The sequence below is a fragment of the Rattus rattus genome, chromosome 6, assembly GCF_011064425.1.
Source record: "Rattus rattus isolate New Zealand chromosome 6, Rrattus_CSIRO_v1, whole genome shotgun sequence".
In the NCBI taxonomy this organism is placed as follows: Eukaryota; Metazoa; Chordata; class Mammalia; order Rodentia; family Muridae; genus Rattus; species Rattus rattus.
Genome location: NC_046159.1, coordinates 3,949,610 through 3,964,168, shown reverse-complemented (window position 1 = coordinate 3,964,168; position 14,559 = coordinate 3,949,610). Strand labels below are relative to the sequence as shown.

At 47.1% G+C, this 14,559-nt stretch overlaps 1 protein-coding gene across 1 annotated transcript in view; it reads left to right on the top strand.

Annotated features, from left to right (window-relative positions):
* The window catches only part of Itpr2 (inositol 1,4,5-trisphosphate receptor type 2), a 387,801-nt gene that overhangs the window by 210,643 nt on the left and 162,599 nt on the right, over positions 1–14,559 (top strand). Inside the window, exon 37 of the mRNA XM_032905407.1 lies at positions 2,148–2,256. Coding sequence (XP_032761298.1) covers positions 2,148–2,256 — 109 coding nt within the window. The remainder of the gene's footprint in view (positions 1–2,147; positions 2,257–14,559) is intronic.

Here is a 14,559-nt window from a genome sequence, read left to right as displayed (position 1 = left end):
GTATCTACCAACTGGACATCACGGACACAGGATGTTGCTGTTCGTGTAGAGTTGGAGAGCAGAGGTCTAACATGTGAAGGCGAGGGCGGGGGTTAACTAAAGCAGTTCTGATCCCTGCTGAAGGTGGAGGCGGTCTGCGGTCTGCGTTAGAGAAGCCAGAAGGAGAGATGGGAGGGGGGAGATTTGGCAGTGGGAAGACATTACAGACCCCACACCAGGCAGAGGCAGGGCTGCCCCAGTGACTTCCGTGGTTAAAGGCCTCTTCTGTGTTATTATAATTATTTTATGGCCAGAGGCTCAGATCCACCGTTGTCTGCCTACCGCTTCCCATCTCTCCAAAGAGCCAAGAGTTCCACTGGCAGTCATAGCTGGAAACGTAGAAGTCAGTTTTATCACTGACCACGCCAGGCCCTGGCACAGCTGTGCACAGCCCTCTAATGAAGCAGCTGAGTTGGTGAGCGTGGAGCCCCAGCCAAGGATGAATTAGTTCTCCCACGTCCTCTTGAGAATCCAGCCCATGGTTCCTGCTGACAGGTGGCTCTGCAGGAGTGGGCGGGGGACAGCCTCTGGGAAGGACACAGGCCCAGCTTAGTCACAGTGTGAGAGACTAGGCTAGCGTGGGCATTCACCTGCCAGGCGGCTGGGTTGGGTCCACTCGAATCCTTACCTACACTTCTGAGAGAGAGTCTGTGTTTTCAGACATTGGACTTTCAGGTCTATGCAAACAAATGATAATATATATTATATTGTTTAAAACAATATAATAAAAACACGACTACAAGAACCATAAAATGTGAAAATATATCTGACACAGTGAGGAGGGACTTCGGGGACGGCGTGCACACTTACCAGCAATCCCTTGTGTCAGGCCCGGATGCTGGACTCTTTAGCATGGCGTTCTGGTCAGTTCTTCAGTGTCGTCAGCCCCACATCTCCTCTGTGTTTCCGTGCTGTCTCTGGGCCAGGATTACCTTCTTGCCCCACTTCTCCCAGCTCTCTGACATCTTCTAGCTGCCTCTTTGCTGCCTTCGCTGACCAGGAAATCCCTGGAACAGAATAAAGATTTTTTTTTTTTGTCCAGTTTACTGGCTTTTAAAAGTACCTCTGTGTAAATTTGAGTGGCACTCGTCATGTTGGAGGGCTGTGTGCATCCTGTGGCGTGCTGAGACTCTGTCCTCAGCACTCATGGGGGGAGGGGAGTCAGGGTGACCTTAGAGGTCTATCTTCAAGTGTCCCCATTAGGACTGTGTAACTGGAAGCAGGTTGTGTCCTCTGTCTAAACTCCCTTTCTCCTCAGCAAACTTGGTCTGATTCTGGCTTGTAGTAGGACGAAGGGAGACCCTGGGAGGGCCTTTCCTCAACTCTGACGGCTGAGAACATTAGCTGGGCACTAGCCAGAGGAAGTGGCTTCTCTGTTATATCCCGTGGCCCTCATTCTAAAGAGAGTTCCCATAGCACTCTGCTGTGTCTTGCTGTTCCTCTAGGAAGATGTGTCTCACAGGGTCGTGAAGGACCAGTTTCTTAACAATGTAACCTGTGGGGACTGAGGTACACAGCCTAATCTGAACGTTTCTCTGGGTGCTGACTCGGATCGTTACGCCCACGGTGCTGAAAGCTTTCTGGAACCCCAGTGCATGCCTCATTACAGTGGAGAAAAAGAGCCACATTCCTGTCTGAATTGTAGCAATGATCAGCTATCTTGATGTCATTCTCACTCCCTGTAACCACAGAGGCTGCTCATGTCGACTAAGCACAATCATGCGTGGTCACAGTGTACTGAGGAATGGGGGAAAGCCCGCTATACTGTGGTGCCACCTACATCCGCGATGGAATAATTAATGTGGTATAATGCAAAGAAAATAGTAAATGTGTGATGGTGTAGAGTGTGCTGTAAAATTTTCATACTAGCAAAGTGGATGGGCGGGGGGGACATTAGCTTCCCCACTTCTCAGAGTATCAGAGGCCAAATCTGAGAAGCACTGAGATGTATAAATGTCTCAGAATGAATATATATCTACATATATATATATATTAGACTTTTGACATTTGCTTTGAGCTCTTGGCTCTGTTCCCCTCCCAAGTAGCATATTGTATATGTTTTGGTGAGAAACTGGTGTCCTTTTTAAGGTTTAATGTTTTGCTTTCAGGCTGATTAATCACACAAAGAAACTGATGGAAAAAGAAGAAAAACTGTGCATTAAAATCCTCCAGACGTTACGGGAGATGCTGGAGAAGAAAGACAGCTTCATGGAAGAGGTATTCCTTCAGTTTTAGTTTCCAGTATTTGAAAATAGACAAAATAGATTTTTTTTCCGTTTGAAATAACGTGAAATTTCCAGAATGCCCTATCTTTGGATTGCAGCACGCTGGTATACAAGCACTTCTCATTGGTTGGATAACACTCGGGTCTTATTCCTGTAGGCCACATTATTGCGGTTTCATGGCATTTACCATATTTGGTGTTGAGCTCAGATTGCAACAGACTGAACATTTCTCTCATTCACCGTTCTGCCGTCTGTCTCAGCAGTGCCGGTGGTCTCCTTGGATAGAGTGTTGGGCTGAAAGACCTCCTCTGTGGTCCTGGGAATCGAACCCAGGTCCTGTGATTGCCAGTGCTCTACCACCAAACTGCACCCCTGAATCTCCAAGTGACCTCGTGAGGTGATGGGTGATTCAGGTGCATTGCTTAGGGACAGCCTGTAGAGAGCGACTGTGCATGCTGACATGCGTGCCTTTTTAAATTATAATTACGTTTATGTTATTTTCCATGTATTATGCCAACTGTTGTATGATAATACTGTTGTTTTAAGTAAAGGGAATAGTTGGTTTCTATTCTCAGCTGTATTAATGAATGCACAGTTGATAGTCATGGAAATATTAGCTTATAGATTGCCAGTCAGTCATTAAGATTGACAGCTCAGGTGCTGATTAAGTGGCAGCCAGCAGCGTTCTGATAACCAGTGTTAGGCGTAAACATGAAGCAAGAATTCTTGAGAAGTTTTTCCTTCCTTTTTTTCCTTTTCTGTTTCAAAGTTATTCTTTCATGCTAAGCATCAAGTAAATTTTGTACAGAAGTGTCTTAGCATATTTGTGGAGTATTTCCAAAAATGCTAATCGTCTGGTATTTTAAAACTGCAAAGGTTTAATTTTTGTTAGCAGATACATGTGCTTCTAGTTCCAGAAAGTCTGCTGTGATTGGGTTTCCCCCTTCGCACATCCTGTGAAGAAAGAGACAAAACGGAGTTTTGTTCAGTAGGAGGAACTTTGCTCTGAATTCTTGCACTAGAGGGGGTTGGCGACATGGCTCTGTTACTAAAGTTCTTGCCACACAAGGGTCAGTACTGGAGTTTAGCTCCCAGAACCAACATGAAAAGCTAGACAGGACGGCAAACACTTATAATCCCAGAGCTGGGGAAGTGGAGGACCCTGGGGCTCCTTGGTGAGGTAACCTGGCCTACTGGGAGGGTTCTAGACCAAGGAGAGACTCTGTCTGGAGACAGGAGCAATTAATAGCAAGATTGTACACACACACACACACACACACACACACACACACACACACACTGTTAGAATAAAGTATTTGCTTTACTAATCAAAATGCCCTCTGCTTTAGTTCTATATCTGGGCAGCAAATCATTAAAGTCAGTGTTGTCAGGGTCATTTTAGCAACTGTTTCTTTTGACATAGGAGTGAAGAAAACCTTACGGGCTTTAGTGTAAGTTATGGGTCTCCTTGGCATTTGCAGCTGTTCTCACGTGACCCTCAGTGCAGTACTGCCTGTTAGCTGATTTCAGGGGTGCCCTAGGTCTCTGAGCAGAACGCTTAGGTCAACATAGTTTTCTGACAAGCTTTCTAGTTTGACACAACAGACCAATACCGAATGCTATAAGGGAGAGAAGGAAGGACATGGAATCCTGCCCTCAGTAGTCGAGAGTGGCATAGTGTCCAGGCTACTCCATCTGAAGTTAGCCATCAATTTTCCCTACCTGCTCCTGCTCCCTCCCTCCCTCCCTTTCTTCCTTCCTCCCTCCCTCCCTCCCTCCCTCCCTCACTCCCTCCCTCCCTCCTTCCCTCCCTCCCTCCTTCCCTGTCGGTATGCAAGTGTGCAAGGGAACATTGGCAGAGGGATTAGTGAGTGCCGGAGTTCTTACTTACCTTGCTAATTACCATAGCTACTAAGAACAAAATTAGACATTTGAGTGTGAGACTCTTACCTTTAAGTCAGCCTCTGGGTGCTTTAGAAGCAGTTGACTCCCGACTCCCAGGGAACAGCATGGAGGGGTTCACACATCTGTCTCTAGACAGCACTGGGTGCCCCTTTGTGTCCACAGGCTTCTTAAAATCCTGGGGCTTAATGACCTTTGCCGGCAGGTGGGGGTGACTCGAGCCTGTGTGAACTGGTGCTGGGCAGCACGCTGGGCAGAGCGACTCTTCTGCTGGTCTCTTGGGGTTTTAGGAGATGCCTGGGTTTCAGTGGTGGGACAACAGGCAGTGTTTCATGATTGTCTTACCCCCTGTTCACCGACACCTTGCTGTCTTAAAATAGCACAAACTCGCCATCATTTAGATTTGCAGGTCAAAGGTTAAAATCAGATCAATTGTCGGCAGAAGTATACTCCACCTGGAGTTGTGCGGCCATATTTATTCCCCAGTCCTGTGTGTACTTCTTGAGGCTTCCTGCATGCCTTGGCGTGTGTGCCCTGTCTTAGGGCTTCTGTTGCTGTGAAGAGACACCATGACCATGGCAGCTCTTACAAGGACAACATTTAAGTGGGGCTGGCTTACAGGTTCTGAGTTTCAGTCCATTAGCATCATGGCAGGAACTTGGCATCGTGAAGGCGGACCTGTCACTGGAGAAGCAGCTGAGAGGTCTACGTCTGGATCAGAAGGCAGCGGGGGTGGGGAGTGGGGGGTGAGGAGGGGATCGATGGCACACCCAGTGACGCACTTTCCACATCTCCTAATGCCAGTTCCTAATCGGTCGAATATGAGTCTACAGGAGCCATTCTCATTGTCTTCAAATCCCATTCATGAAAGCCTTCCCAGTCACTCTCCCTTCTCTTTCTTCTTGTTCCTTCTCCCTCCTCCAATGGGCAATCCTTCTATGTGAGACTCTGGTCTCCCTGTTAGAAGACCTCTGGTTACATTGAAACGACTTGAAAAATCTGGTATAACTCCTGCCCCTTGAAGCTGAGATCTTTAACTTCTCACCTCTATATGTAAAGTGCCTCGCTCACAGGCTCTTTGACTAGAGAGATCTCAAGTCATGGGCATGTTTGGGCCGGGTATTTATCTAGCCTACCACTGTACTGTGCCTGTGCACACGCACACACACCCAACACGGGCGTGGCCCAGGGGAACCACACATCTTTGTTTTGTATGTTGAATGGTTTATAGGTTTGAATCTGCATGGAGACCTCTTTGAGATGGTCAGGGGCCAGAAAGAGCCCTGTAGCTTAGGAGGGTTGGGGTGGGGTAGCTGTGCAGTGTTAAAGTCAGGAGCCAAGCACGAGTAAAGGATTAAGAAACGGGCCTGATGGACAGTAGGTTAATCACTATTGCCTTTAAAACCCAATGCTGAAAACCCAACTGTAGCTGTCATGCAGTTCAGAACGTCAGAATGATTGTCAAAAGGACTAAAAACATGGTGGCTTTTATAAATGTTTTCTTTTTAGTTGCTGGAGCTTGTGGGGTTAGAGACAAGGTGCGTTTGGTCTAATCGCTGTGATCTTTACTGGAAATACTCAAAGTTCTTCACACCTTGGTGGTGCTCTCTCCCATTTCAAAATCTGAGATGCTAACACCCTCTGCCCGGCTTGAGTTCTTTGAAGTACTGTTCTGAATCGTTAGAGATATAGGACCGAAAGGTCATAATGAAAACCTTGTTTGTGCTCAGAGACTGACCACCTACTGTCGTCTTTGCAAGGCTGCTGACATGGTAACCCAGTTAGAGAAAGCCACAAGCCAAACCGAGGAAAAGCAAACCAAAGCCTTCAAGGACAGAGGCAAGGAACAAGAAAACGGAAACACTCAAATTAATGTATTACTGAAGTGTAGTGGTATTCATTTTGACCTAAGTCTGACACAGGCTTTTCCAGAATACTCTACATGACTACTTTACCTTCAGTTTGTTCTGTTTTTAATTAATTAATTAGTTAATTAATTAATTAGAATCATGGTAGCTGTGGCTGTGCTAGAACTCCATATGTAGACCTGCTAGCCTGGAGTCCACAGAGATCTGCCTGCTTCTGTCTCTGCTTTCCAAGTGCTGGAATTAAAGACATGGCCAGCACACCCAGCCTGATCTTATAATCTCTGTGCCATTTTTGGTGTTGGTGTTTGTCTGACTTGGGACCTCGCTCTAACCTTCCTTGAGAATGGTCCCTTTGGTGTGTGCTGCCAGTTTAAAGAAACTAGGGACCTGTAGAGGGGAGACAGACTTGTCACCTAAGCTGCATCCCTGCATCCCCCTTTAGAGCTGATATCCCACAAAGTCTTGTACCTCCTTCCTCCTTCCCTCTCTTGTCTCCACTACCCACATGCCACACCCTGTTGGGCTACTTGGGCAGACTTGATCTTTACCGATGGCTTCCAGTGTTGAGCGCTTTGCCGTGCACACAGCCATTGCTCAGTGATGGCCTTCACACCGTGTCGATGTAAGGGCAACAGCAGCCTCTACTGCTTTAGCAGAGGAGTGGATGCTTAAAGCATCACTTGAAATTCTGCTTTGCATATCTTGGTGCCCCTTGAAGTGGCAGACCCCATGGTCCTCACACACCTGCAGAGTCCGACCAGCTGCCGAGAGCTTTAGCAAGAAGGCCAGTGGAGGAGCTGTGTGTCACACACAGCAAGTATTTAATGAGCTGTTGTAGTGGGTACCCACTGTGTGGTCTGCAACGCAGAAAATAAGATGGAAGGGTGTCATACCCGAGACCCTGTGTCAGGATCAGTGGGCGCTCAGCTGAGAGAACAAACGTGGGTCTGAAGGACTGCAAAGAGAAGGCTTCCATGCCAGCACCCGCCCCCAGCCCTGAGGAGAGCCTGGGAAACATGCTGAAGACACAGTTAATGACCAGAAAAGAAACACCCTGGAGGCTTTGAGCCTAGAGGAATCCCCCTACAGAACCAGGGGCTGTCTGCAGGTAGATCTGGTGATGCAACTGTTTGGAGAAGGAGCAGGCAGTCTAAAGAGTGGACTGGGCATCTCATGCTTCCCTTCAGCTTGATCCGTTTCAAGACGGGTCCTCGCACAGCCAAGTGAACCTTAACAACACCTCGTTGTTACTTTGTTCTCCAGATGTTACCAATGTCTGCAACCAGAGGAGCTGTCAGTTAGGTAACACGCTATCTGCATCCACTCAGATGTGGAGGTTTGCAGAGGCCTCGGAGTCCTAATCTTCATCTTAGGACGAAAAAGAGTGAACACAAATCCTGGGTTTCCCCTGCTCTTCTCTACCGTGTTACAGTGTGAGTTAAATAATGCTGCCCAAACAAATGCTACTTACATCCCATCTCATTCTGTCAAGCTGGGGCTGCAGACTCCTTTCTCTGCCCGTAGTTCAGGTAAAGAGTGGAACAAGGAATGGCTGTCCCAGAAGACTGAAGCTAGCCAAGATTAAGTGATTTGCCTCTGAGACCACAAAATTCCTGTCTCTCCACATTACTGAAATTCCAATTTATCCACCAGTCTGCAGACGCAAGTTCTTCTGGGAGGTTTGTAGACAGCCAGGCAGATTCTTCTCAGGACTTTTCATTTACACCGTCATTCATTTAAACCATGTAACAATCAAATCACAGAGCAATCACCACAGAGACGTTAACAGATGTGTCGGATTCTACAGAGCAAAGCACAGTGGAGTCAGGAGGGCCCGGCCCGTTTAGCTGCACGGTCTTCAGCGAGAGTCCATGTTCATGTGTGGGGCTGCCTCTCATTGCACTGAGATGTCAGCCACAGAGCTGTAGGAACGCTGCACATGACCGGAGGAAGAGAGAGCTGTTTTGTTTGTTTGTTTGTTTGTTTTTTGGTTAAAGCAGTGCAGACCACGGACCACATTTCGTCTGTGTTTAATGGTTTTTTGAACATCTACCATGTACCGAGTCCTTCTCCGTTGCATCATCACCTTGGCTCCTGCCTGTTCCACTTGGACTCTGGAGCCTTTCTGGGTACTTCCTCCTTTAAGCAAAACAGCACCAACAGTTTGAATGTTTGTTTGCAGACTGCCCAGTAGAGTTGGAGGCTCAGCTTTTCACAGTTGTTGTTAGCTTTTGTTTGAGTTGTTAATTAGGATTCAAACCCACTCCTTACATAAGCACAGCCTGGGAAAGGCAAAATAAATGCGCTAGGCACAGCAAGGTGGCTTGGTGTGGAGAGCCCTGGAGAATGCATCTAATGAGGCCTGGGAATGATTTGAATTGGAGAGAGAAAGAGGCAGTGGTGTGGGGGTGGGAGGTTAAGGATCCTAACAGCAATGTATACTTAAGAGATTTCCATCTGAAACGTCAAGCTGGGTTCATTTTCTCTTGCCCTGTCAGAGTATAGCCATGTGGGGGTGGGGTGGGGGAGTTGAGGAGGTGTTGGTCCCATAGGAAGCAATAACCTCCCACTTTGCCACCGTGGGATTGCTTTTAGCAATCTACCAACCACCAGGGTGCATGGAGCCATTGAGTCAGGAAAAGCATAGGTTGTGACCTCTGGAGAGTTGGTCATCTCTTAGGCGGAGTCAGACGAGACGAGGCTTCTGCCTCGGAGTCAGACGCGACTTCTGCCTCCCAGGCTCAGTGTCTCATTTCTGGAAAGGGCAGCCCTGATAACATTCACTGTCTGTTACCACCCAGTGAACAGAACAAACCCCAAACCCTGTAGGGCCCCACTGTCCGGGGCAGCCCGTGTTTCCCATAGCTTTGCTCCCTGTCTCCCGAGTTCCTCTTCTCTCCCTTTGCAACCTGTGTCCTTTCCCTTCCCTGAGGTCTCTCTTTCCAGGCCGGCTGTTTTCCTCAGCTCTTCAACGACTCTTCTCCCTCATCCTTCTAGTCAGGAGCTGCGTGTGTGTGTGTGTGTGTGTGTGTGTGTGTGTGTGTGTGTGTGTGTGTTTCCACGGCAACCTCAGGGCTGATTCCTACTTTTGAAATCCCTAGCACTTTGTGCGGTGAAGGCTTTGGACTGCATCATCCTGACACCAGTCAATATTCCCTCACTCCTCTCCCTCCATCCATCTGGCCCTTAGGCAGATCTAGTGCTACAGGCCTGGCACCCGCTAGCAACAGGGGGTTTCTGTCCAAGCCACCCTGCTGCAGCTAATAGTCTAGCCTCTCAGCTCTAGACCTTTGCTCTTTCAGTGACCTTTCTGCTGCATCACCCTTTTCGAGAACCTCCTGGAAGTTCAAACCTCTAGGAGCTGCTCCTGTATGCAGCCACTCATGTAGGAATCCCCACACCCAGACCTCCACCCTGCTGTCTGTCCCCTTTGCTTTCAGCTGTACTCCGGTTGGCCATCCCTGGGCTTACTCGGGACTTCAGATCCCTCTCTCTTCCCACCCCCTCAGCTCCCCCATCCTTAGTGTATGTTAGCCTCAGAGTTGATAGTCACAGGCTCCACACTGAGCAGCTGAGGAGAAAGACTAGCCTTCCGTCCTAGGGTGTAAAGGAGGCAGGGTTACTTCTTCCAAAGTGTGGGAGCATTGTTGACAAAACATGAGGCAAGAGGCGTGAGTTGGGCTAGAAGTAACATACTTTCCCCTGAACAGTAACATACTTTCCCCTGAACAGTAACATACTTTCCCCTGAACAGTAACATGCTTTCCCCTGAACAGTAACATGCTTTCCCCTGAACAGTAACATGCTTTCCCCTGAACAGTAACATGCTTTCCCCTGAACAGTAACATGCTTTCCCCTGAACAGTAACATGCTTTCCCCTGAACAGTAACATGCTTTCCCCTGAACAGTAACATACTTTCCCCTGAACAGTAACATGCTTTCCCCTGAACAGTAACATGCTTTCCCCTGAACAGTAACATGCTTTCCCCTGAACAGTAACATACTTTCCCCTGAACAGCCCCAGCAGATGGACTCTTTTAGATTAAGTCATTTGGCTGGATTTATCGGTGTCTTACCTAGATATGCATGCCGCCTCTTTCTGCATAAAGCTAGAATTTTGAAAGTTCCCTTTGGAGACAGCTCCTGCTTCATGGTGAACGTGGGCACTGTGTGATCTCCAAGAGTGAAGTGGCTGAGGGATCCTGAGGCTGAGCATATGGGTGAGAGTCTGCTTCTCCTCAGCGTCTGTGCCTCCTAACAAGACATCTGCTAGGCTCTCCCGCCTCGGATCACATGCTGTGGTTTGCCAATTGTTTTCATAAATATTAATCTCTGAGATCTCAACTGACAGACAAGTTGTTCTCTTGGGTTCTTTCCTTATTTTCACACTCCATCTTCGAATGATTCTGCCGCATAAGAGTGAAAACTGTTTTTTCTTTTAAATAAAAAGTTTCTATTTTTAAAACGGGGGCTATAGAATGTTTAAAGACAAAATGTGACTTTTCCCTTTATGTTGGAATTTTTTTCTTCTTTTGTCATTTTAACTAAACATGTTGCCTTCAGAACAATCCTCTCACATTGGTTTGTGGAAGCATGTAATTCACTTCATCCCTCATGAGTACCTCAGGAAGGCATTGAGAGCTTGGTTGATTGAGGTAATTGTTCTGTCCTCCTCTAAAAGGATAATGCATATGTCTTAGTCCAAAACTTGACTTGAATTTAAACTTGAATCATGATTATGGACTGCGAATAGTTCACATGGCCTGCTGTTGTGTGTTGTGTGTCACCACAGACTGTGTGCTCGAATCTGTGTTCGTCAGCAGGTGGCGCCGATGAATGAGGTGGTAAAAATGAGGTCGCATCTCATTGGTGGAAGTGTTTCACTGGGGTGGAGCTTTGAGATTTCAGAGTCTGGCCCCACCTCTTGTCCTGTGTGTGGTTGCAGACACCATACCAGATGTCTTTCACTCCTGCCAATGCCTTTCGGTTCTCTTTCCCCCAAGTTACTTCTTGTCAGCTCGCAGCAAAAGGAAAAGTAACTAAAATGTACGTTAGATTAATACGGAATTTCCAATCAGTGACATAACTGCATAAGCCTGTATCGCGATCAACACACCCTACGCTGGCACTGTTATTTTATGGCGGTTGGCAGCTGTGTTGGGCATATGTCGCTCCGCAGTCTCTCTGCAGCCCAGAGGAAGCTTTAAAGCCACAGGCTGCTGTGTTTCGGTTCGTATGTATCATGTGGCACTCCCGGCTTGTTTAACTGTTTCCTTTAGAGGCCAATCAGTGTTCAGAGCATTTTAAACGGTCACGATCATTGCAAAATAATAGAATCATTTTATAACGGAAGGTATTCCACACAGGCCTTTGATCTGAAGTCAGTCAGGGAGTTGGCATCTCCGTGGGATGCTAAGGATAGGAAACAGCAGTTGACAGAATTTGAAGGGCTGCTATGTGGTCCGATTGCTGGGTTAGACATTTTCCTTAGTGGGGGTTGGGGCAGCCGGACTTACCTGTGATTGTGGATGGACTAGGCTCAAGCTAACACAGTTTCATTCTCTGATCAACCCACTACGGGGCATATGTGATTCTTCCTGTCTTCTCCCATGTTCCTTGTGCAGAGGGCAGCCACACTGGGGACAACAGGTCTTGGGCGTACACCACGGAATTAGGAAGGTGTTTCAAAACATGGTCATTTGAACAGGTTCAAACAGACAAAAGAAACTAAGAAGGGTTTCTGCCTTCCTCTTGGTTTGCATCCCAGTCAAACAGAAGAGCTGACTGACAGAAGTGTTCCAATGACACTGAGGCCCCTGTGTGTGGATTTTTGAGCAGAAAGTTGGGTCATATAGAAAAAAGCAATGTGGGAATTGGAAAATCCACAGAATCATGAGTTTTTCATGGTACTTTTAGCCCAGTGATGACTCTGCAGTATGCAGTCCCCCAGTTTTTATTGAGTAATTTTAATGGTTGATGTTCTTTGGTGTTTCCTCTTTGCTACAAATTAAACCAAGCAATTCTTCTGGGATGTCCTTTCATCAGCCTGGTCCCGTTCATAGTAAAATGTATGTATAAATACTTTGTCCAGGTCCCTGATTAGAGCTTGGGGTAGAGTGTGTGGGAATGTGAAACCTGGATTGGATCCTCAGCAATGCAAAACAAACAAACAAAAGTGTCCTTCATTGAAGACTGTGCCTTGTTGGGGAGTAGGCTCCCAACTTCTGTAGGTTTTCATAAATCACAGATGAGTTTGCTATTTATTTTGGAAAGTGGCCAGGCTTGAAAAAGCTTGCGGTCACTCTAAGATGCATAGAAAGCAGGTGTTAGGAAGCACTAGGTTTAGCCCCAGTGACTGATACAGTTGAGTCCCAATGTGACATTCTTTATGCCCGTCTATGAGAGATGAGTGAAAGAGTAAAGTCTCATTATTCAATGGAGAGTAAATTCTCATTATTTAGTGCCAGTGTTGCATGAGCATCTTGGTTTTTGCACTTCCCGTATCTTACAGCAGCATCTTGCTTTCTTGGGAATAAACATTTTCTACGTCAGTTATATTTTAAACCAGCTAGCTCATCCCAGTAAGAGGGGAATAGGCAAACAGAATCAGGAAAATGAAACTTGAAACCCGGCCTGGTGTCACAGTCTTGTAATCCCAGATAGTCAGAAGGCGGAGGCAGGAGTATTACAAGATTAAAAGCTGCCTGAGTTCAAGGATAGCCTGGGCAACTCAGTGAGATCCTGGGCCAAAGCAAAGAGTTAAAGGATGCCTGAGGTCGGAGCTTAGAGGGGCGGAGCTTAGAGGGGCGGAGCTTAGAGGGGCGGAGCTTAGAGTGGCGGAGCTTAGAGGTGAAGAAGTCGCCTGACAGATTTCAGGCCCCGAGTTTAATCCCCCATAGCCTCTGCATGAATGCATGAACGAATGAACGAATGAATGAAGAAATGAATGGGCAAAAACTTCAAGTCATGAGCAGAGCAAGACCACTGCCCTCCAGTAGGTACCGACCAACATAACTGCATGACCATCGCTGGTGGTTTCTGTTTCCTTGCTGGTGTAATCTCACTCTGGAGGTTTCAGGGTCCACTGCTTTGCCACAGAAGACGGAATCTGCCGTTTGGGTAGATTTGCGTGTTTGCACGAACGCAGTAAACACCGCCAAAGAACATGGCAGCAGATTCACACGGGTGGGCGAGGATACAGGGCCCGTGGAAGATGAGACTGAACTGCGTTGTTGTTTTTAGAAACAGAAGGAATCCAACCTACAGAACAGTAGTCATGGGAACAGCACCAGAGGTGCTCCTCAGAGCCGTAAGGAGGCGGGTGGAAATCTAGCATTAAGAGAAAACAAAAATAAAAACAAAAAACCGAAAGCTAGCAACAAACCCAGTGTTTACGGCTGCCTGCCGTCGCCGTGCTTCTCTAAGTTTGCTTCTCCTCCAGCTCATGACTCTTGGTGGGCGGTAAATGTACACAGTTGGTACCGCAGAGACAGATGTACAGTCAGATCCCAGTGTGAGCATATCTGTCCAGGTTTATTGCTCACCCCCGTTCGTTCAGGAAGCTGACTTAATGTCTTGTTTATTTATTGCCGTTGCTCTTTGCTGCAGCCTGCAGTGTTTGCACCTCACGCTGCCCCGGGTATTTTGGTGGGCAGGCTGCAACAGGGCTCCTTAGCAGAGTCTGCTGGGCCCTGTGACGGCGGTCTTAGACACCCAGACGCAGAAGCAAGCTTGTCTAGTTCTTAGGAAGCTGTCTTTTTATCTTGCTCCTCAGGGCTTTAGGTAGAAAAATAATTTACTGTAACTGATTTAATTAGCTGAATACACTTTGTATCCAGCAGCTACCCAACCCTAAAAAATGCTGATTGTTCAATATTAAGCGTGGCTCTGCCTCGAATATCAAAAGGGCTGCACTCCAGAAAGACCTTGTCCTGCCTTTATCTGTCATCAGCCCCACTCTGCTGATCATAACTTTTTCATGAGTTAACAAGTACCAAGAGAACTCTGACAGCATAATAATTCTAGATAGAAGTTACCCCCCCCCCATAACAGCTTATTGCTTGGGTCCGGGAGATTAATATATAGACTGTTTAAATTTGAGGCTGGGTTCAGAAAAGCCTGTGAAAAACATAGCTCCTGGAGTCAAAACCTGAAAGCAGGAGCCTGTGCGCGTGCAGGTGATGGGCATGGGGAGTCTGCGTGGTTTATAGACCTAAGGGTAGCTCATGGTTACTGACAGCCCTTAGGGATGTGGGAGTCCCTGCAAACAGCAGGACCAGCCAGTAATATCCTCCTGAGGCAAAAAGGAAGTCCAACTCAACACAACTCAGTAGCCCATGTTGGTTAACTTCTGACCCTGAGCAGTGTATTTTAGCCATATTTAACCAAAGCAAAATTCTGGAAAAAAGTTTCTTGATGATAATTAACTCAATTCCATGTGTACAATGAAGTTTAAGACACATTTACATTGAAACACTTTACAAAGTACATGTGGCCTCTTTCTGGAAGATGGTGTCTTTTTTTTT